General features: G+C 41.5%; 1 protein-coding gene across 6 annotated transcripts in view; it reads left to right on the top strand.

Annotated features, from left to right (window-relative positions):
• The window catches only part of LOC126482326 (actin-related protein 6), a 114,675-nt gene that overhangs the window by 90,086 nt on the left and 2,192 nt on the right, over positions 1-22,397 (top strand). For all 6 annotated transcript variants that reach the window (XM_050106374.1, XM_050106377.1, XM_050106375.1 and 3 more), the window contains one exon: positions 22,047-22,312. In XM_050106374.1, coding sequence (XP_049962331.1) covers positions 22,047-22,312 — 266 coding nt within the window. The remainder of the gene's footprint in view (positions 1-22,046; positions 22,313-22,397) is intronic.

A 22,397-nucleotide genomic window follows, 5' to 3' on the forward strand; every position in this document is an offset into this window, starting at 1 on the left:
CACAATGCTTTGCACACACATACAAAAACTCAAAAAGTTTTTTTAGGCATTCACAAATGTTCGATATGTGCCCCTTTAGTGATTCGGCAGACATCAAGTCGATAATCAAGTTCCTCCCACACTCGGCGCAGCATGTCCCCATCAATGAGTTCGAAACCATCATTGATGCGAGCTCGCAGTTCTGGCACGTTTCTTGGTAGAGGAGGTTTAAACACTGAATCTTTCACATAACCCCACAGAAAGAAATCACATGGGGTTAAGTCGGGAGAGCGTGGAGGCCATGACACGAATTGCTGATCATGATCTCCACCACGACCGATCCATCGGTTTTCCAATCTCCTGTTTAAGAAATGCCGAACATCATGATGGAAGTGCGGTGGAGCACCATCCTGTTGAAAGATGAAGTCGGCGCTGTCGGTCTCCAGTTGTGGCATGAGCCAATTTTCCAGCATGTCCAGATACAAGTGTCCTGTAACGTTTTTTTCGCAGAAGAAAAAGGGGCCGTAAACTTTAAACCGTTAGATTGCACAAAACACGTTAACTTTTGGTGAATTGCGAATTTGCTGCACGAATGCGTGAGGATTCTCTACCGCCCAGATTCGCACATTGTGTCTGTTCACTTCACCATTAAGAAAAAATGTTGCTTCATCACTGAAAACAAGTTTCGCACTGAACGCATCCTCTTCCATGAGCTGTTGCAACTGCGCCGAAAATTCAAAGCGTTTGACTTTTTCATCAGGTGTCAGGGCTTGTAGCAATTGTAAACGGTAAGGCTTCTGCTTTAACCTTTTCCGTAAGATTTTTCAAACCGTTGGCTGTGGTACGTTTAGCTCCCTGCTTGCTTTATTCGTCGACTTCCGCAGGCTACGCGTGAAACTTGCCCGCACGCTTTCAACCGTTTCTTCGCTCACTGCAGGCCGACCCGTTGATTTCCCCTTGCAGAGGCATCCAGAAGCTTTAAACTGCGCATACCATCGCCGAATGGAGTTAGCAGTTGGTGGATCTTTGTTGAACTTCGTCCTGAAGTGTCGTTGCACTGTTCTGACCGACTGATGTGAGTGCATTTCAAGCACGACGTACGCTTTCTCGGCTCCTGTCGCCATTTTGTCTCACTGCGCTCTCGAGCGCTTTGGCGGCAGAAACCTGAAGTGCGGCTTCAACCGAACAAAACTTTATGAGTTTTTCTATGTATCTGTAATGTGTCGTGACCATATGTCAATAAATGGAGCTACAGTGAATTTATGAAATCGCTTCAATCATTTGTAATAGCCCTGTATTTTACTTATTTACTGTCATCAAGGGTATGTGCTGCCATGTTATGCACACTCTGTCTGCTGCAGCTATGGTAGGAAGGTGCACTACTTCAACGGCCTGGAGAGATACAAATTTGGCACTTTTCAACATAAAAAAAAAGACTTGCAGCGTGTCTGAGCAGCTAAAATTTTGAAATTGTGACTCTTTTGGTGCATTCTTACTGAATAAAAAATTTCAGGGCAAGTTTTGACATGTTGGATTGGAACTTTCGCTTATTAGACTGTTGTACTTTGAGGTTAATAGATTTAGATAACAATATTATGAAAAGGATAGTCGCTACTCACCATATAACGGAGATGCTGAGTCACAGATAGGCACACAAAAGGACTGTCAATAAGTGAGCTTTCAGCCAACAAGGACTTTGTCTCACACACACACACACACACACACACACACACACACACACAAAAGACCACAGCCACAGTTCCTGCCCCCTGAGGCCAGACGTGATGTGTGTGTGTGTGTGTGTGTGTGTGTGTGTGTGTGTGTGTGTGTGTGTGTGTACTTGACGAAATCCGTGTTGGCCGAAAGTTCACTTCCTGACAATTTTGTTATGTCTAACTGACTCAGAATCCCTGCTATATTGCGAGTAGCAACTATCCATTTCATACTATTGTTACATTCCATCCTGGAGTTTCCATTGTTTGATATGTTTAGATAACTTGGTTATAGCCTCATCATGCTATCGAGTGGAATTTAAACCCTCTCAGCTTAGATTGTGGCTGAAGTATTTAACCTGTGGTTGAAAAAATGCACATCTGCACAGGCTGCACTTTAATCTACATTACACAGGTTGCATTTTAGTCCACATTACTCAGGTTGAATTTCGTCCATTGGACTGTAATGTTTCAGAGAGTAGACATGAATTCTATAAATGTTGTTCCTTGGTGGCTAGCCCCTCTGGTCAAGAAGTAGGGTGTGTTTTAAGAATAAACAAGCATTTTTGGGAAGTCGATAAACAGAAAAAAGTAAATATTGTAGGATATTAATTTTTTACATCTCATACCAAAATACTAATTACATAAATGAGATAATTTTACATTTACACTGTTTTTGTGGGCATGATTCTCATTGTATGTTTGCCTTCTTTAAGCTTTTCCTTTATATATATATATATATGGTTATAATAGAGGGAAACATTCCACATAGGAAATATATATCTAAAAACAAAGATGATGTGACTTACCAAATGAAAGTGCTGGCAGGTCGACAGACACACAAACATACACACAAAATTCAAGCTTTCGCAACAAACTGTTGCCTCATCAGGAAAGAGGGAAGGAGAGGGAAAGACGAAAGGATGTGGGTTTTAAGGGAGAGGGTAAGGAGTCATTCCAATCCCGGGAGTGGAAAGACTTACCTTAGGGGGAAAAAAGGACGGGTATACACTCGCGCACACACACACATATCCATCCACACATATACAGACACAAGCAGACATATTTAAAGACAAAGAGTTTGGGCAGAGATGTCAGTCGAGGCAGAAGTGCAGAGGCAAAGATGTTGTTGAATGACAGGTGAGGTATGAGTGGCGGCAACTTGAAATTAGCGGAGATTGAGGCCTGGTGGATAACGGGAATAGAGGATATATTGAAGAGCAAGTTCCCATCTCCGGAGTTCGGATAGGTTGGTGTTAGTGGGAAGTATCCAGATAACCCGGATGGTGTAACACTGTGCCAAGATGTGCTGGCCGTGCACCAAGGCATGTTTAGCCACAGGGTGATCCTCATTACCAACAAACACTGTCTGCCTATGTCCATTCATGCGAATGGACAATTTGTTGCTGGTCATTCCCACATAGAATGCGTCACAGTGTAGGCAGGTCAGTTGGTAGATCACGTGGGTGCTTTCACACGTGGCTCTGCCTTTGATCCAGCAAACCTCAACCACCTCTCATTGCACACAAACCCAGTCTCGCCTATCTACTCAGTCTCCCACTTCCAGCTCCACTCCCTCCAAAACCTCAAAATTCCAAGCAACACAATCTGGCACCACAACACCCTAATTCAGTAGTTAACCTTTCCTCCAAACCTCTCTCCCAATCTGAAACCTCTGTCCTATCCAAAGGCCTCAGCCCCACTCTCAGATTCAACCAAACAGCCCTCGTCAAAGATTTACTGTCCTACGCTCGTACTCTCTGCTGGAAGTATCACTTTGCCACGAAGAAAAATGATCCTAATCCTACCCCTAATGATCCAACTCCCCAAGACACTATCCAAATTGAACCCTGCCTGGAACAGTTCCGTCCTCCGTCACAGCGGGACCCACCTCCTCTTCCTCAAAATCACCCTCTCCAAACCTTCCAGGAATTTCTGACTTCCAGCCTTGCCTCTCAATCCTTCTTAAAAAACCTTAATTCTACTCCCAACATCACCACTGCTGAAGCCCAGGCTATCCGTGATCTGAAGGCTGACCGGTCCATCATCATTCTTCCGGCGGACAAGGGTTCCACGACCGTGGTACTTGATCGTCGGGAGTATGTGGCTGAGGGACTGCGTCAGCTTTCAGACAACACCACATACAAAGTTTGCCAAGGTAATCCCATTCCTGATGTCCAGGCGGAGCTTCAGGGAATCCTCAGAACCTTAGGCCCCCTACAAAACCTTTCACCTGACTCCATCAACCTCCTGACCCCACCGACACCCCGCACCCCTACCTTCTACCTTCTTCCTAAAATTCACAAACCCAATCGTCCTGGCCGTCCCATTGTAGCTGGTTACCAAGCCCCCACAGAACGTATCTCTGCCTACGTAGATCAACACCTTTAACCCATTACGTGCAGTCTCCCATCCTTCATCAAAGACACCAACCACTTTCTCGAACGCCTGGAATCCTTACCCAATCCGTTACCCCCAGAAACCATCCTTGTAACCATTGATGCCACTTCCTTATACACAAATATCCCGCACGTCCAGGGCCTCGCTGCGATGGAGCACTTCCTTTCACGCCGATCACCTGCCACCCTACCTAAAACCTCTTTCCTCATTACCTTAGCCAGCTTCATCCTGACCCACAACTTCTTCACTTTTGAAGGCCAGACATACCAACAATTAAAGGGAACAGCCATGGGTACCAGGATGGCCTCTTCGTACGCCAACCTATTCATGGGTCGCTTAGAGGAAGCCTTCTTGGTTACCCAAGCCTGCCAACCCAAACTTTGGTACAGATTTATTGATGACATCTTCATGATCTGGACTCACAGTGAAGAAGAACTCCAGAATTTCCTCTCCAACCTCAACTCCTTTGGTTCCATCAGATTCACCTGGTCCTACTCCAAATCCCATGCCACTTTCCTTGATGTTGACCTCCACCTGTCCAATGGCCAGCTTCACATGTCCGTCCACATCAAACCCACCAACAAGCAACAGTACCTCCATTACGACAGCTGCCACCCATTCCACATCAAACGGTCCCTTCCCTACAGCCTAGGTCTTTGTGGCAAACGAATCTGCTCCAGTCCGGAATCCCTGAAGCATTACACCAACCACCTGACAACAGCTTTCGCATCCCGCAACTATCCTCCCGATCTGGTACGGAAGCAAATAACCAGAGCCACTTCCTCATCCTCTCAAACCCAGAACCTCCCACAGAAGAACCACAAAAGTGCCCCACTTGTGACAGGATACTTTCCGGGACTGGATCAGATTCTGAATGTGGCTCTCCAGAAGGGATACGACTTCCTCAAATCCTGCCCAGAAATGAGATCCATCCTTCATGAAATCCTCCCCACTCCACCAAGAGTGTCTTTCCGCCGTCCACCTAACCTTCGTAACCTCCTAGTTCATCCCTATGAAATCCCCAAACCACCTTCCCTACCCTCTGGCTCCTACCCTTGTAACCGCCCCCAGTGTAAAACCTGTCCCATGCACCCTCCCACCACCACCTATTCCTGTCCTGTAACCCGGAAGGTGTACACGATCAAAGGCAGAGCCACGTGTGAAAGCACCCACGTGATCTACCAACTGACCTGCCTACACTGTGACGCATTCTATGTGGGAATGACCAGCAACAAACTGTCCATTCGCATGAATGGACATAGGCAGGCAGTGTTTGTTTGTAATGAGGATCACCCTGTGGCTAAACATGCCTTGGTGCACAGCCAGCACATCTTGGCACAGTGTTACACCGTCCGGGTTATCTGGATACTTCCCACTAACACCAACCTATCCGAACTCCAGAGATGGGAACTTGCTCTTCAATATATCCTCTCTTCCCGTTATCCACCAGGCCTCAATCTCCGCTAATTTCAAGTTGCCGCCACTCATACCTCACCTGTCATTCAACAACATCTTTGCCTCTGCACTTCTGCCTCGACTGACATCTCTGCCCAAACTCTTTGTCTTTAAATATGTCTGCTTGTGTCTGTATATGTGTGGATGGATATGTGTGTGTGTGTGTGAGTGTATACCCGTCCCTTTTTCCCCCTAAGGTAAGTCTTTCCGCTCCCGGGATTGGAATGACTCCTTACCCTCTCCCTTAAAACCCACATCCTTTCGTCTTTCCCTCTCCTTCCCTCTTTCCTGATGAGGCAACAGTTTGTTGCGAAAGCTTGAATTTTGTGTGAATGTTTGTGTTTGTTTGTGTGTCTGTTGACCTGCCAGCACTTTCATTTGGTAAGTCATATCATCTTTGTTTTTATATACAAAGATGAGGTGACTTACCGAACGAAAGCGCTGGCAGGTCGATAGACACACAAACAAACACAAACATAATTCAAGCTTCTGCAACAAACTGTTGCCTCATCAGGAAAGAGGGAAGGAGAGGGAAAGACGGAAGGAAGTGGGTTTTAAGGGTGAGGGTAAGGAGTCATTCCAATCCCGGGAGCGGAAAGACTTACCTTAGGGGGAAAAAAGGACAGGTATACACTCGCGCACACACACACATATCCATCCACACATACAGACACAAGCAGACATATTTAAAATATAAAAAGGACAGGTATACACTCGCGCACACACACTCATATCCATCCACACATACAGACACAAGCGGACATATTTAAAATATTAAAAGGACAGGTATACACTCGCGCACACACACTCATATCCATCCACACATACAGACACAAGCAGACATATTTAAAATATGTCTGCTTGTGTCTGTATGTGTGGATGGATATGTGTGTGTGTGCGCGCGCGAGTGTATACCTGTCCTTTTTTCCCCCTAAGGTAAGTCTTTCCGCTCCCGGGATTGGAATGACTCCTTACCCTCACCCTTAAAACCCACTTCCTTCCGTCTTTCCCTCTCCTTCCCTCTTTCCTGATGAGGCAGAAGTTTGTTGCGAAAGCTTGAATTATGTTTGTGTTTGTTTGTGTGTGTATATAAAAAAACAAAGATGATGTGACTTACCATGCGAAAGCGCTGGCAGGTCGATAGAAACACAAACAAACACATACATACACACAAAATTCCAGCTTTCGCAACAAACTGTTGCCTCATCAGGAAAGAGGGAAGGAGAGGGAAAGACGAAAGGAAGTGGGTTTTAAGGGAGACATTCAGAGTGATTTTTTATTGTTTCTTTTTTATGTTTACATTAGTTACAAAGAAGGCTACTTTATTCTTCATTTAGTGGAGAAGTACAAATGTACTACAATATAACACTTTAGTATCATAATTTTTCTATAAATGTTTGATAAGCAAAAGTGCAAAGTAACAATAAACATTACTGAAATACAATACAAAATATTGGCTACACCAATACTAAATAGTAGATCTATTCATCACATTGAATAATGTCTTTCTAAAACTCTTCTGCTCCTTCTGGCATCTCTATTAAAATGCCTTGTGTGTTTTGAACCATTGTTTTTCTTCTCCTTGCTGACAATATTATTCTTTCCTCAGGTGGCTGCTTTCCTCATGTCCAGGTTCCCAAGTTCTAGATTTCTGTACTTCAACCTCTACAGGACTTCCATTATAAGTTTCTTAAACTGATGACAATGTATTTTTCTTTGACTTTTCATAAGCAATCATTTGTTGAACAGTTACTTTGAAAGGCATCTTAGATCTTAGAACTTTTAGTGCATCCGATGGGTGATTCTTTATTTCCAAATCTTTATTTAGTATCTTGGTGATGTCATAGTATTCAGTGGGTGAAAGAATGTCTTCTTTTTTTGGCAGCATTTTTCCAGTTTGATTGTGTTCAGCTTGAATGGTAAATATCATCTTTTGGACTTTATCCTTGAGTTGTGGCACTCTTTACACCTGCGTGTTTTTATATCCTTCTTCATAGCTTTTGTAACTTCCTTATCTTCAGTAGTTGTGAAGTCTCCCCTTCAATTTTCAGCTGATAACTTTCCTGTTACATGAAATTTATAGGCCAAAATTGAGGGTCTGTCTTTGAACATCCCTGACTTTGTTTGAAATATTGAGACATATGCTGTACATAAGTGAAATTGTATTCTTACTTTTTACTTTTTTCTTGATGTTCCTGTGTTTTGATGATGGGATTATCATGTATATTTAGTAATAATTTGTCATGATCATTTTTGTTTAAACTATTTACTGACAATGACAGTTTTGAGTTACCTATAACCACAGCAAATATCAAAGTTTTTGACAAAACTGTTTCAACAGGTCATGCATGACAACAAGCTTGATTTTAAAAAATCATTCCTCTAATGTTAATTTCCAGTTCTACACATATGAGCAGTTAGTGATTTGGTTTGTGGATCACTACCATAGGATTCACCAACTGGCTACTGTAAACAGACTTAAGAATGTTCTGCTCTTCACGTCTTTTGGGTTGGAAAGTGAAGCACTTTGAATATTTCTCGGAGGATCAAGTCTCCACTTCCATGCACCAAAATGGGTGTAACTGCTGTATTAGGTAAAGGTACTATCACATAATCAGGTCTCATTGGTGTCTTTGTGTGTAGAATATTGTTAAACATAATTGTATGCTTGTAAATGAGGAAGTACTCAACAGCTGCTGATTTTTCAAAATCTCCGTGTTTAATGTGGCATTGGTGTTACATACAACATCCTGACAATGTATGTATGCAGAATGAGATTTTCACTCTGCAGCGGAGTGTGCGCTGATATGAAACTTTCTGGCAGATTAAAACTGTATGCCCGACCGAGACTCGAACTCGGGACTTTTGCCTTTCGCGGGCAAGTGCTCTAGCACCTGAGCTACCAAAGTACGACTCACGCCCGGTCCTCACAGCCTTACTTCTGCCAGTATCTTGTCTCCTATCTTCCAAACTTTACAGAAGCTCTCCTGCGAATGTATGTATGGTCTATCCAATACAATAGATGTCACACTAATGAAGAATGATTAAAATTCCAGGAGTTGTAAGACAGAGGCTGTATTTCTTCAGGTGTAGCATATTCTTTACCTTCTTTCACTGGTTCCTGTTAGTCAAATATGGAGATCTACAGTTCAACTTGAGGTCTGATAAAATTCCACTAATGTTATCTGTGTGTTTCCCACTATGCCCTGCTGCTGTTAATGGTTCATATTATGAAAAATAAGGATTGAACAGGATGAATCAAAAGGGGGAATGGAGATAAGGCGGATGTGGGTAGCCAGTCACATTGCTCATTCATAAATCAAAGTAGTTGGTATTTCATTTCATTCACAGCCAATCTGAACTATAGGTCTACCCCGTAACTACCAACTCAGAAATTGTGATGTTTCCGAAAAAACAGACAGATATTTGTAACAACTGAGATTACAAACACATTTCGGAACTCACGGACTTCAAATGTGGTCATGTGATTGGGTGTCACTTGTGTCATACGTCTGTATGTCTGATTTCCACACACCTAAACATCCCTAGGTCCACTGATAGTGAAGTGGAAACGTGAAGGGACACGTGCAGCACAAAAGCATACAGACCGACCTCGTCTGTTGATTGACAGAGACCGCCGACAGTTGAAGAGGGTCCTTATGTGTAATAGGCAGACGTCTATCTAGACCATCACACAGGAATTCCAGATTGCATCAGGATCCACTGCAAGTACTATGGAAATTAGTTGGGAGGTGAGAAAACTTGGATTTCATGGTCAAGCGGCTGCTCATAAGCCAGACATCACGTCAGTAAATGCCAAAGGACACCTTACTTGGTGTAAAGAGTGTAAACATTGGATGATTGAACAGTGGAAAAATGTTATTTGGCGTGACGAATGATGGTACACAACGTGGCGAACAGATGGCAGGGTGTGGGTATGCCAAATGCCCGGTAAATGTCAGCTGCCAGCATGTGTAGTGGTGTGTAGTGCCGACAGTAAAATTCGGTGGTGGTGGTGTTATGATGTGGTTGTGATTTTCATGGAGGGGGCTTGCATTCCTTGTTGTTTTGCATGGCACTATCACAGCACAGGTCTATATTGATGTTTTAAACACGTTCTTGCTTCCCACTGTTGGAGAGCAATTCGGGGATGGTGACTGCATCTTTCAACATGATCAAGTGCCTGTACATAATGCACGGCCTGTGACAGAGTGGTTACATGACAATAACATCCCTGTAATGGACTGGCCTGCACAGAGTCCTGACCTGAATACTATAGAACATCCTTGGGATGTTTTGGAACGCCGACTTCATGCCAGGCCTCACTGACTGACATCGATACCTCTCCTCAGTGCAGCACTCCATGAAGAATGGGCTGCCATTCCCCAAGAAACCTTCCAGCACCTGACTGAATGTATGCCTGTGAGAGCAGGAGCTGTCATCAAGACTAAGGGTGGGCCAACACCATATTGAATTCCAGCATTACCGATGGAGGGCGCTATGAACTTGTCATTTTCAGCCAGGTGTCCGGATACTTTTGATTACATACTGTATCAAGATAAGAGCTTCCTGTAACACTGTTCTCAGCAAAGAGAAATGGACCATACACCTTTTCTTGTGAAACTGCTCAAAACACATTAAATTTTGGAGTGTCCCTCTCATGTTGTACAACTTCATGTAGTTGTTCCGTAATCCATATTCTCCATTGTGATGGTTCACCTTTCCATTTAAATGGCATTTTGCCTTGTCACTAAACACTAAGCATGGTAGAAAACTGTCATCCTCCATCTTGCCAAGAACAAAATTATAGAGCTCTACACATTGTTGTTTGTCGCCTTCACGAAGAGCTTGCAGTAGCTGAATTTTGTGTGGTTTTGTTTGTAAATGTTGACGCAACACACGCCAGATGAACACTGGGGGCATATTGAGCTGTCGAGCTGCAGGGCGAATGGATCTGTGTAGACTCCTTGTGAAACTATGCCAGATGCATTCGACATCTGTATCACACACTCAGGATGGCCCAGGGATTTGCCTTTACACAATCAACCTGTTTATCAGAATTGTTCATGCCATTGTCTAATGCTCTGTGCTGTAGGAGTATCCACACCATGCCTAGTAAGAAAGTCATGCTGAACAGTTTATACTGACCTGGACTGCACAAAACGTAAAACACAAAATGCTCTGTGTTGCCCTGATATTATTTTTATTAGAACTGAAGTGGGCACACACTGCTGCTACATAGCAGGACCCATATAAAACTTGAGAGTTTGCTCTTTCCAACAGAATGTTGTTCATGCACCCCATCTGAAATAACATAATAGTTACGATTTTTTTTTATTGGATAATTCTTTTTGATACACCCTGTAGTACAAAGGCCTGCTTGTAGAGGCAACCTGGGTCGGCTCCTTGGCATGCTCTGGTGAGCTGCCACAGAAACAGTATTATTAAAGTGATTGCAAATGAGCACCCGACCTATTCTGTAACCTGTGTTCTTGTTGTCCAAGAAATGCATTCAGTGTGTGTTCAGTGCTATGCATAACCTGTACTTCATTGTATCTTACATGTTTCTGTGTTCAGTGAATCACATTTTTTCTTGCTATAGTAAGCCTGTCGATGAATGGGAGCTAGGTTTTCTCCATGTGTTTGTCAGTGCTAAGTCACCCTATGAACATCGACACGGAAGAAATACTCCAATGTATCATTACCCAACAGCAAGGTTTTGCGAAACAACAGCAGGCTCTCACCACCGCCCTAAATCAAGTAACATCTGTGTTGTGTTCATGGCAGGTTACTCTCCTATCAGGGCAGCTGTGCCCTTTCCACCATATGATGGATCAGCTGTAGATTGGGACTCCTACGAGACACGGTTACATCAAAATTTCTGGGTTTTTCACATGGACAATGCAAATCTGTGTTGGGCTTTCTTTCTTTCCTGGCCTTCATCATGCATTTTTCAGTTATTGTGCCAAGTTGCACCTTTGCAAGAACCAGCCAGCTTATAATTCGATGAAATGTGCAAGCTGCTCTCAACGTATTACTGTGCCACAACACATGTCATTGCAACATGTGCTACCATTGTCAGAAATGCCCAAAAAAATCTTACAAAGCTCAGGCTACAGAATTACATGGGTTGATGTGTTGTCATAAATTTGTCACAAGTTCCCATCATGAGTCGTACGCTGATGACATGGAGTGTGATATTGTTTTTCGTCTGGCCCCAGACAGGGAAGTCAGTGGAAAAGCACTCAATGTGAGAATCTAATGCCTACAGATGTGCTCAATATAGCACAGTCCTTTGAAGTGTCATGGGACTCAGGTGATCAGATTGCTGTGTGAGGGGAGATGTTAAAAGTTGCTCAGTCAGTCCCTGTTAGGCACGTGGCATGTGTTCAGGATGACAGGGAAGTTGGAGCAGTACAACTTTCGACTCAGTGTCACATGGGGCCCTGTCGATTATTGTGGCCACAGCAGTAACAGGATGCATCACAGCAGTGGCAGCATGCCCCTCTTTCATCTTGCCCTTACTGATTTGTCCAACACGAGCCTGCTGTGTGCCCTAAGCAATGGGCAGTTTGCAACAGGTATCAAAAGAAAGGCCACATTGCATTGGTGTGTAACTCCTCGTCAAATGTGGCTCACACAGTAGTACTGTTGGACATAAACAGTATCTCTGCAATGACTATTTCCCAAAAAAATTGTTTATTGACTGGTGTGTGTTTAATAAACTGCTAAAAATGCAAGTGGATACAGGAGCTGCTGTGACTTAAGTAAATGCACAAATATACATGCACTTGATCTCCAGTCCTTTCACACAGTTTTCATGGAAGTTGGTTAGCTACAATAAGCTGCAGATTTCGATCCTAGGTTGGTTCTCCACTCCTGTCTCCTAAAATATGTTGTTCACCCTCTCACCTTCTCCACAGCTCGTGGTCCTGCAGTAGCGTTCTCGCTTCCCGCGCCCAGGTTTCCGGGTTCGATTCCCGGCGGGGTCAGGGATTTTCTCTGCCTCGTGATGACTGGGTGTTGTGTGATGTCCTTAGGTTAGTTAGGTTTAAGTAGTTCTAAGTTCTAGGGGACTGATGACCGTAGATGTGAAGTCCCATAGTGCTCAGAGCTATTTGAACCATTTGAGCCTCTCACCTCCCTTGTTATGGGTCTTTCCCATACTGCAAACCTATTTGGGTTAGATGTGTTTAAAGCTTCCGGTTTCTCCATTGCCAATGAGGTAAATTTTGTATCAGATGAAGTTCCGTATCAGCAACTGGAATCCCTCTGCTCTGAGTTTTCATCTTTGTTTTCCTCTAGCTTTGGTTGTGCTATTACGTTTCAGGCTGACCTTACCATGAGAGTCCACCTGCCCTAGTTGTTTTGTGGCATGACGAGGTCAAATTGGACTGTTTGCCATCTCTTGATGTCATTCAACCTGTTTCTTCCGGTGAGTGGGCTGCATCCCTGGTCATCGTTGCAAAGCCAGTGGTTAAGCTTCACATCTGCGGCGACTTCAGTTTCACGATTAATGCACAGTCTGTGATGCATACATACCCACCTGATAATTTGCTCACAAAACTGACAGGCAGCCACTACTTTTCCAAAGTTGATTTGATAGAAGCATACTTCCAGCTCCTCTTGGATGAGGCCACTAGGCACCTAATGTTTGTCAATACACCTTTCGGCCTTTTCCAGTATCAGTGCTTGCCTTTGGGCCTTGCTAGTGCGCCCACAATTTTTCAGTGTTTTTTAGGACAGCTGACAGCCTCTGTACCCAGCTGCATCAATTGCCTCGATGATACTGTTGTTTTGAGTTTTCCACCAAAGACCAGCTTAGCAATCTCTGATGGTTATTTTTTATTTTGCAGTCTGTGGGTCTCAAGTGCTATCTTGCCAAGTCTCCACTTTTTCAGCTGTCAACTTGGTTTCTAGGTTTTGAGGTTTCTCACACAGGGATCAAGCCACTGTGTGACCATGTTGACGCAAGTGAAACTTTGTTGCTCCATTAAGGATCTGCAGGCATTTCTAGATAAAGTTGTGTACTACCATAAGTTTTTACTGGACACATCCATTGTTGCTCTGCCCCTGCATGTGCATTTGTGTAAAAATGTGCCTTTTGTTTGGTCCCCAGCTTATAACCAAGCATTCACTGTGCCTCAATCTGCCATGTGCCTGGCCACTTTTCAGCCAGGTCAGCATCTCATGTTGGCTACAGAGCCGTCTTAGATTGGTCTTGGCATGGTGTTGGGGCGCAAATACGTGGACAGCTCTGAACAACCCATTGCTTACACTCCTAAGACTTAACTCCTGCTCAGGAGCAGTATTATCAGATTGAAAACGAGGCTTAGTGACTGAGTTCGCCCTCAAAAAATTTCATGTCTTCTTGTATGGTTCTAAGACCCATTCAGTCACGGATCACAAGCTGGTCTTTGCTCTTTTTAACCCTTCAACTTCTGTGCTGGACAAGGCAGCACATCGTTTGCAGCAGTGGGCTCTCTTCCTCTCTCGTTATCATCATCAAACCCATTACCAGTTGACGGCGCAAGATACCAATGCCAATGCCTTATCTCATCTTCCGATCGGGCCGGACCTGGCATTCGATCAGGATAAGTTGCTTTGTTTCTATTTAGATATTGAGAACCATAATGCAGTCAGTGGTTTTCCCACCACTAGTGCCGTGATAGCATTGACTGTCACTGCAGATCGTGTACTTAGTTGGATCTCTTTTGTGCAGCACGGTTGGCTGGAAAAACCCTGGGGCCACACCTCGGAACCCTTTCTTCCCCCCTCCAGAGTACCAGCACTTATTTTGTACGAGTGCATTTTTTCTATACTGTGCATATGTAGTTTTCCCACTCCTGTAAAAGTCGTGATGTACCTTCATTGATGACACATGCAATTTCAGAGATTGTGCATCTGTGTAGTTCATAGCTCCACTTATGCTGTGGTCGCACTGGCTCTGATATCGGTAGATACCACCGACGACCGACATTGGCCATAGACGACTGATGTTTTCAAATCAATGTGACACTATGTGTGCGGTCACACTATGGCTGATCTTATATCCTGAACGTACACACTATGGACAACAATTGGTGAAATTCAAATCAGTTTGTTTTCTTTGGTCAAATTGACCAATGTTTTTGCATGCAAAATATGAAGCATAAGAAACTGATAAGTTAGTCTAAGAAAGAGTGACTTTGTGGCATCCTGAGAATGAAAATATCGTAATCGGGATATAGTAAGGAGTCTGTGAACTCAAATCACAGGTTTATTTGAAACCTCAAATAGGCAAAATCTTTATTGGAAATTTTAGGCATAGGCATAGGCAATTAATTTGTTCAAGTGAAAAGGCTGGTGTATCTTATATGCTTATAGCTACTGCAATGGATCTTTTTTGCGGTAGTTTATCATTGGTTGTCTACAAATTATTATTACTGCTTACTGGCATTTTATGTCAGTAGGGTAGTGATTCTGTTAATATGAAGTGGTTTGCAGATGTTGTGTATGATATGTATTTCCACTTTAAGTGCTTTAGGTTTTTGGGCTGTCTTATGCTACATTATATGCTTGTTTATCACTCATGTGCTAAATGATAGTCATTGAAGGTTAGTTCATATACGTCTGCACAACTTTGAATAAATGCAGTGAAATGGAAGAGTTTATAACCTCCTTTTCAAGGTCACCACAAATTATCTTGAGTATTTCTCCTGTCTTCTTATATATTCATAAAACTTGCCTGGTTATTATGATAACTGATGACAGACTGTATAGTACTTGCCATGTTCTTTACAAGACAGGAAAGCTCATTCAAATGAATTCAGTTTCTCTTTAATAGCAGAAGCCACTATGCAGCACTCACATCCAAGCACAGAAGCAGCGTGAAATCTCCCCCCCCCCCCCCCCCCCTCCCCCAAGAGGTTAAAATCTAACGTCCTTCGTACATAGAATATATTCTAACGTAACCTAACCTCATTGATCCTGTCAAAAACTGCCAAAGGAGAAATGATGCACTATGACCATGCTGTTGGCTGATCTTATCAGTCAACCTCTGGCGACTGAGTGTGAAACTGTTGTCGGTGCCACTGTGAACGCAGCCTTATTGAGACCACTAAGGTCAGCCCCCAGCTCTCCTCTGGTGAGCTGCCAAAGAAAAAGTATTATTTAAGTGAATGAACACAAACGAGTGTTCGGCCAATTCTGTAACCTGTATCACTGTAGTCCAGTCAGTGTGATCAGTGTATGGTCAGTGCTATGCACAACTTGTACTTCATTGTGTCTTACATGTTTCTCTGTAAACTACTACATTCCATAAGTCACATTTTTTTCTTGCTATAGTAAACTTGGTGATGAGTGAGGGTGAGGTTTTTGTCCACGTGTTAGTCCAATTAACGTGTTCATTGCTGTGCACAACCTGCACTCGATTGTATCTTAAGTGTTTTTCTATAAATTACTATATTTCATAAATTGTGTTTGTTCTTGCTTTAGCAGTATGTTGTTCTGGGCACACCCACTTAAATGGTGTTTTCTCGGCTCAAGGTCAGTTAAATGTAGAGAGGATTTATTGCAACACTGAAGTGAGAAATGTAGTAGCCTGCGACAAGAAGTCAGGATACTTTATTAGAATGAGAAGATACATTTGGAATATTTTTCTTCATTGAAACTGCCTTGAATGTTAACCAAAAAAGCGCACATTTTCTATATGTAGCGGCAGTTAGTTAATTCATCTTAATGTTGCTACGGTAGAACTCATGGTTACATACATTATACTGGCTCATATTTTTTCAACTTTTATCCCTTTATGACCTGAAGATTTTTTAAAAAGTGATTTCATTTCCCAATGCTTTTCCATATTTGTTTAGCTTTAAATGTTACTAGAAAAATAAGAAAAAACTTCTGGAGTTCAAAATTTGGGGGGGGGGGGGGGGAGGGGGGCGTACTGTCACGATCGTGAGGCTCAGGTAAATACTAATACAAAATACTTTAGAGAACACAACATTTATTGTGTTTGTAAAACTATACAAAAATGTACAAAACTCTTGTAGCTGTTTTAAATGGATGTTTGTCTTCTTTGTTTCTATTTGGGAGGAACATGAAAGTCCTTAAAACATGTCTTGTCCTTCGACAGGCACAAGTATACATTACACTTTTCGCACCGCTTTTTGCTGCGACTTTTGCATGACTCGTATCTGCAAGTGTGTGGTGCTGGAATATCATCAGAAATTGGAAAATGTTCATATCCATCATAGCGATTGTCACTGCATGGAAGCTTTGCAGGTTGATTAAAGAATTTAGACCTTTTGGCCGCAGGAAGTGCATCTCCTTCTTGTTCAGTCTCACTGTCACTTAATACCCTTATATCCTCAGGTGGAACTGCAAGCAGTCCTTCTGCTACCTAGAAACATATAATAATATCAAATAACATAAATTCAAATATCTATATCAAATAACACAATATCAAATAACATTAATGTAAACATAAAATAATGTGGTATTGCAAATTATCCATTACCTCCAATTTGAAGTGGAGCAAATCTTTCTGTTCTTTTCTTGGAATATTATTCCCTTTGATGCTTCTCGTGTATTGGTTCCATGCATTTACCACAGCAAGGTCCACAATGTGCAAAATTACTTTCCATGTCCATTTCATACTTCTGGACCAGGTTCTGTAGCATTCCATCTGCTGGTCACAAACGTCAACTCCACCCATGTTTTGAGTATATTTGCGCACCACAGAAGGACAGTCGACTTCAATGTGTTTGTAATCAATTTTGGACCAACGTTGCACAGGCTCAGTCGGTGTGGAGCCACAGCAGTTTGAAGCCATAATTACTTTGTTGCTGTCTTTCCACTCTACAACTACTAAATCACAGTTTTCAACAACATGTTGTATACTCTGTCCATGAACCATCTTGCTTGCATCAGTGAGAGGCAAGCCCTTTAGTCTGTTGGCCATTATTGTTCCACTTCCATAGAGCTTCATTTCAGTCAGTTTCTCCAGTAAAGGCAATGATGTAAAATATCTATTAGAGTAGATGAAGCTTTCTTGAGGCAAAGTTTGTGCCAGTCTTAATATCACAGAAGGGCCTAATCCAAACTCCTTAGTCTGTAGAGGAGTTGAATCACCTTGATATATTTCAAAGTCTAATACAAGACCTGCTGATGTAGTAAGTACAAAGTTCTTTAATCCAACTGGTCGAGGTTTGTTTTTTACAAACTGCCTCAGTGGGCAGCGACCCGTAAATGGTATATCATTTGTTCGTCATCTGAATAAGTAACATGATCCCGTAGAAGACTCAGGCACACATTTCTTACTGCATCAAGAACTGGCTGTACTTTCCACACTTTATTACTATTATCTGGGGCAGAGGAAGCATCAACCACGTGAAAAGCATTTCTGAGTGCCACAAACCCGTCTCTTGACCTGATGCTCGAAACTGGAGTATAGCCATACTCAGTGCTCCAGTATAATCTGAATCGAGGAAGTTTGATGCAACCCATAATCAGGTTGGCAGCTATAAATTTCTTAAGTTCTGTTGCATCTGTTTTAATGCTTTTTCCATGCTTCCGCAGAGTATACAGATTTGTATGTTCTTCAGCAATCTTAAAGAATTCATCTGTAAAATATGTGGTAAAATACTGGAGAGGAGTACGCAATGGATCTGGAAACTGAAAAGAAAATTGATTTGAAAGCAGAACAAACAGCTTACAATGGACCCAATTTTCATTTACAGAACAAAATATATTACAGTAACTCAGAGAGAAGGCATATATTTTACCTGCAGTCTAGAAAAGTCCAGTGGTCTTGGGTGATGCTTAGCTTTAAATAATTTCTTCTTCCACAGATATTTTCCGCCTGATAGGTTTTTCTTCTTTATAAATTGTGGAGAACTGAGAGTGTCTGCTTCCAGTTGATTATTATTTCTTGATGATTCTGATGGAGTTTGAACTGGTATTTCATTTCATCTGTAGCAGAATCAGAACTCGATGCACCAATATTTTCTGGCACAAACAAATCTTTAGAATTGTCTTCATCACTTACTTCTAAGTCTGATGCATCCAGCAACTTCAAAATATCTTCCTCAGTAAGTCTCTTCATTATCTAAAAATGTTCCAATACATTACATCATATACATTGCATTAATCAGCATGCAAGAATGCGACAAAAAGTAGTTGAGTAAAACTAACCTCAATAAGTGAAAACTGCAGCAACGCCTAACCCTCACGATTGTGATGGTGGAGACACTTTCGAGCACCACAGCCACAATAATCACGCAAAATGCATGTTTCAATAATACACAAATTCTTTGAGATGTCCAGAAACAGACTGAATCCAAACAATTCCTCAGAATCACACGCAAACACAACTGCTGCAGGCAAGACAAACCCGCTACACATCACGCAACGACACTGGAAGACAAAGAAGCCCGCCAAAACAGCAGAGTGGACGGAGCTGTGATCTAGTGGCGTTCGGCAGTACCACATGAACCAAAGTAGCCCTCACGATCGTTCATTTCAGGCTGCAATTACATTCTAGCTCCAGGGAACAAATAGTATGAAGTCGTACCAGGCCCTCCCGATCTTGGGGGTAGGTGTGTAAAGGGTTATTTGTTTCTTTGCACTACCCCTTGTTTGGTTGTGCTGCATGAAAAAATTGTTGTGTCATTATCTATATTAGGGGAAAAAACTAAAAATATCACTTTTTAATGTCAGAAGTAATTTATTAATCAAGAACTTTATTAAGTTACTTTAAACTTAATTATTAATATGCTGCATTAGCTGTAATAATAAAATCTATGACACTACTAGATGCAAAATTTGAGAGATAAGTATGAAGAAATCACGTTTTTTGTTAAAATGCTTATTTGTGAGTAAAGTTTTTTTTTATGTTCTGGAAACACATGGTGACACTTCAGTACTACCTCAAGCATATACTGCTTCTTTTCCTAGTTTTTTTTTTAAATAATTTATTGTGGTCCTCCATTAGCTTGGTACCTCTCTAGCTAGATCATTTACAACTTCTGGTTTATTAATTTATTAACTAGATGTAGATTATTGATGAAGTATTCATTTTCTACATGTGCATCTATATTTCTCAAGCCTCCTTAAGGTGTGTGGTCTCGTAATGTGATATATGACTGTGAGAGCTGTGTGCTAACCACATGCACCTCCATATTTGCATCCATTGACACCTGTGGGTGGAGGATGACATTGCAGCTGGTCAGTACTGTTGGGCCTTCATGGCATGTTCAGCCAGAGTTTAGTTTCCTTATCGTGTGTGCAGAGGGTATTGCTGGTACCACTATCACTTTCTCCCTTCCTTTTGCATTCACAAATGGTGTGAGGGAAGAATGACTGTCAATAAGCTTCCATATGAGCTCTAATTTCTCAGATTTTCTCATTGTGGTAATTTCTCAAGAGATGTGGGAGGAAGTAATGTATCTGACTATTCTTCGAATGTACATCCTTATAATTTCAAAAGTAACTCTCTCATGACAAACAACATTACCCTTGTAACAAATGCCACTGGAGTTTTTTTTAAGGCTCTCTGTAATGTTCTCACACCTACTAAACGATGCCATGATGAAGTGTATCACTTGTCATTGGATCTTCTCTACCTCTCCTATTAATCCTACTTGTTAAGGGTCTCAGACAAATGAACAGTACTCAAGAATTGGTTGATAGATTGTTTTGTAAGCTATTTATTTTTAGATGAATTACATTGCCTATGATTCTTCCAATGAGTCTCAGCCTGGCATTTAATTTTCGTACAATTTTGCATGTGGCTACTGTCATAAGGAGTATGTCACTCAAGTCAATTCTGGCAAAATTTAGTCTTGTTTTGTTGAAAACAAATAGTTCAAACCTTTTATCAAAAATTTCTAGGATATAATCAGTTCTTACTTGAACTCTTTTAATATTTTTGTGTGATATTCTGCCTCACTATTGAATGCATAGTCTGTTTTCAGTTTTGATTCGGATGACAAATTAGAATGAGCTGATGCCAGGACAGTAGATTCAGGTGACAGATAACATAAATTATTTTTTCAGTCAATTTGAAGCCAGACAAGAAACAGCATAATCAACAGTCTGATATACAGTATATGAAATTTTGAAAAAATGGTGAAATCCAGATAGTTTGCTTTGGCTGAAAGATCGGCACAAAGCCTTACAGCTTTATCCATTCACTTTTTACATGGTGGATTGTCTCTGGAGTATGGAAAGATGCTCCACAAGGTGGTGCTTTTCCAAGAAAGATCACAGTTAATTTTAACAATTCACCATGTTTTTTTTTTCATTGTTTCCAGTGTTGTTACAAATTTTCTAATTTTGGAATGCAGTTTCTCACTTTCTACTCTGGAATTCACGCTTTTACCAACAAATCATCATTTCTGTGACAGCTAACTTAATGTCTTAACACACTGTTAATTTACATGCCCAGAAATTGTAAAAGAAATCTGTTAACATTTTTTTGTGTCAGATGGCAGATTGCTTCTAGTTATTTCAAGGGCATTGTATTTGGTATGGCTGCTACCTTTCCTCAAGAGCAAAAGATGACAGATGATCTGGGTTGGATTCTGAAAAAGAGTGGCTTGTGTCACATTAGTACTCTCTGTCTGTGACCCATCACGTACTTGACCGATGTGACCTATGATATGAAAACACATCCACTTCAGAAGAGTAAAGTAAATAGCCCACTTGTAATAGGTAATGAATTTGTCTGGCAGAATTAATATTTTATGAATTTGATGATTTTTATTTTTCTGGTTTTCCCAATTTTGAAGACGCATTGGCACCCCTACCCTGTATCCTACTCAGCCTAAATTCCACACAAACTGATTTTATCATGAAATGGAATCAAAGTGAGGGGAGGAAGGGGAGAGAGTCAAATTATTTTTCTTAAGGTACCATGTAAGAGCTATCCTGATGTACATGATAAGAAAATGCTATGTTGATAAAACAACATTTTTGTCTTATGTATCTGTTGTACATATTTCTTTATATAAAATGTTGGCTAAAATTTATTTGCCATGTGGTGTGCCACAAGAGCTGACAGAATATCTATGCACCTTGTGACATTGCCACATGATGGTGGTCCAGGCAAGAAAGTGTATGTGGAGGCAAAGGAGGTGAAATTAGACTTGAGACAAGGAGATGTGTCACTAATACTTAAAGAAATTTTTGGCTGACATATTTATAGTGATATACCCTTAGAGAAGTTGGTGCATGTGTGTCAGACATTTTCACTTGTTTGGTGTGATGCAGTAAGATGGACTGAAAAGATAGATAAGCTTATTAGGCAACAGAATTGTTGCTACATTGTTTATTATTAATTAAAAATAGATGAGCACACTCATTTTCCTGTTGAAATCAACTGTAAAAATAGATCAACTTAAATTTGTTATTTGCATTCCGCATTTAATGCTGTAATTTATCTGCTATTGAAATTAATATTGGTATTCATGAAAATATTTTTCTGGATATTCACAATTATTCATTTATTTCCAACAGCAATGTCTCCGTTTAACCAATGAACGATTTGCTGTGCCTGAGCTTCTATTCCACCCATCTGATGTTGGTATAACCCAGATGGGTATTCCAGAAGCTATTGTGCATAGTATATCTTCTTGCCCACCAGAAACACATCCCCATCTTTACAACAACATTCTGCTGACCGGTGGATGTACACTGTTCCCAGGATTTCGGGAACGTGTGGAGCAGGAAGTTCGTTGTCTAGCTCCTATTGACTACGATGTTAAAGTCACACTTCCTTCAGAGTAAGTTGAAAAATTTGAAATTCCACTTTTTCTTCAGTTTGTTTTGAAGCTGCATTTCCAGCAAAAATCATTTACTGTTTTGTTT

Source organism: Schistocerca serialis, chromosome 5 (genome assembly GCF_023864345.2).
Source record: "Schistocerca serialis cubense isolate TAMUIC-IGC-003099 chromosome 5, iqSchSeri2.2, whole genome shotgun sequence".
In the NCBI taxonomy this organism is placed as follows: domain Eukaryota; kingdom Metazoa; phylum Arthropoda; class Insecta; order Orthoptera; family Acrididae; genus Schistocerca; species Schistocerca serialis.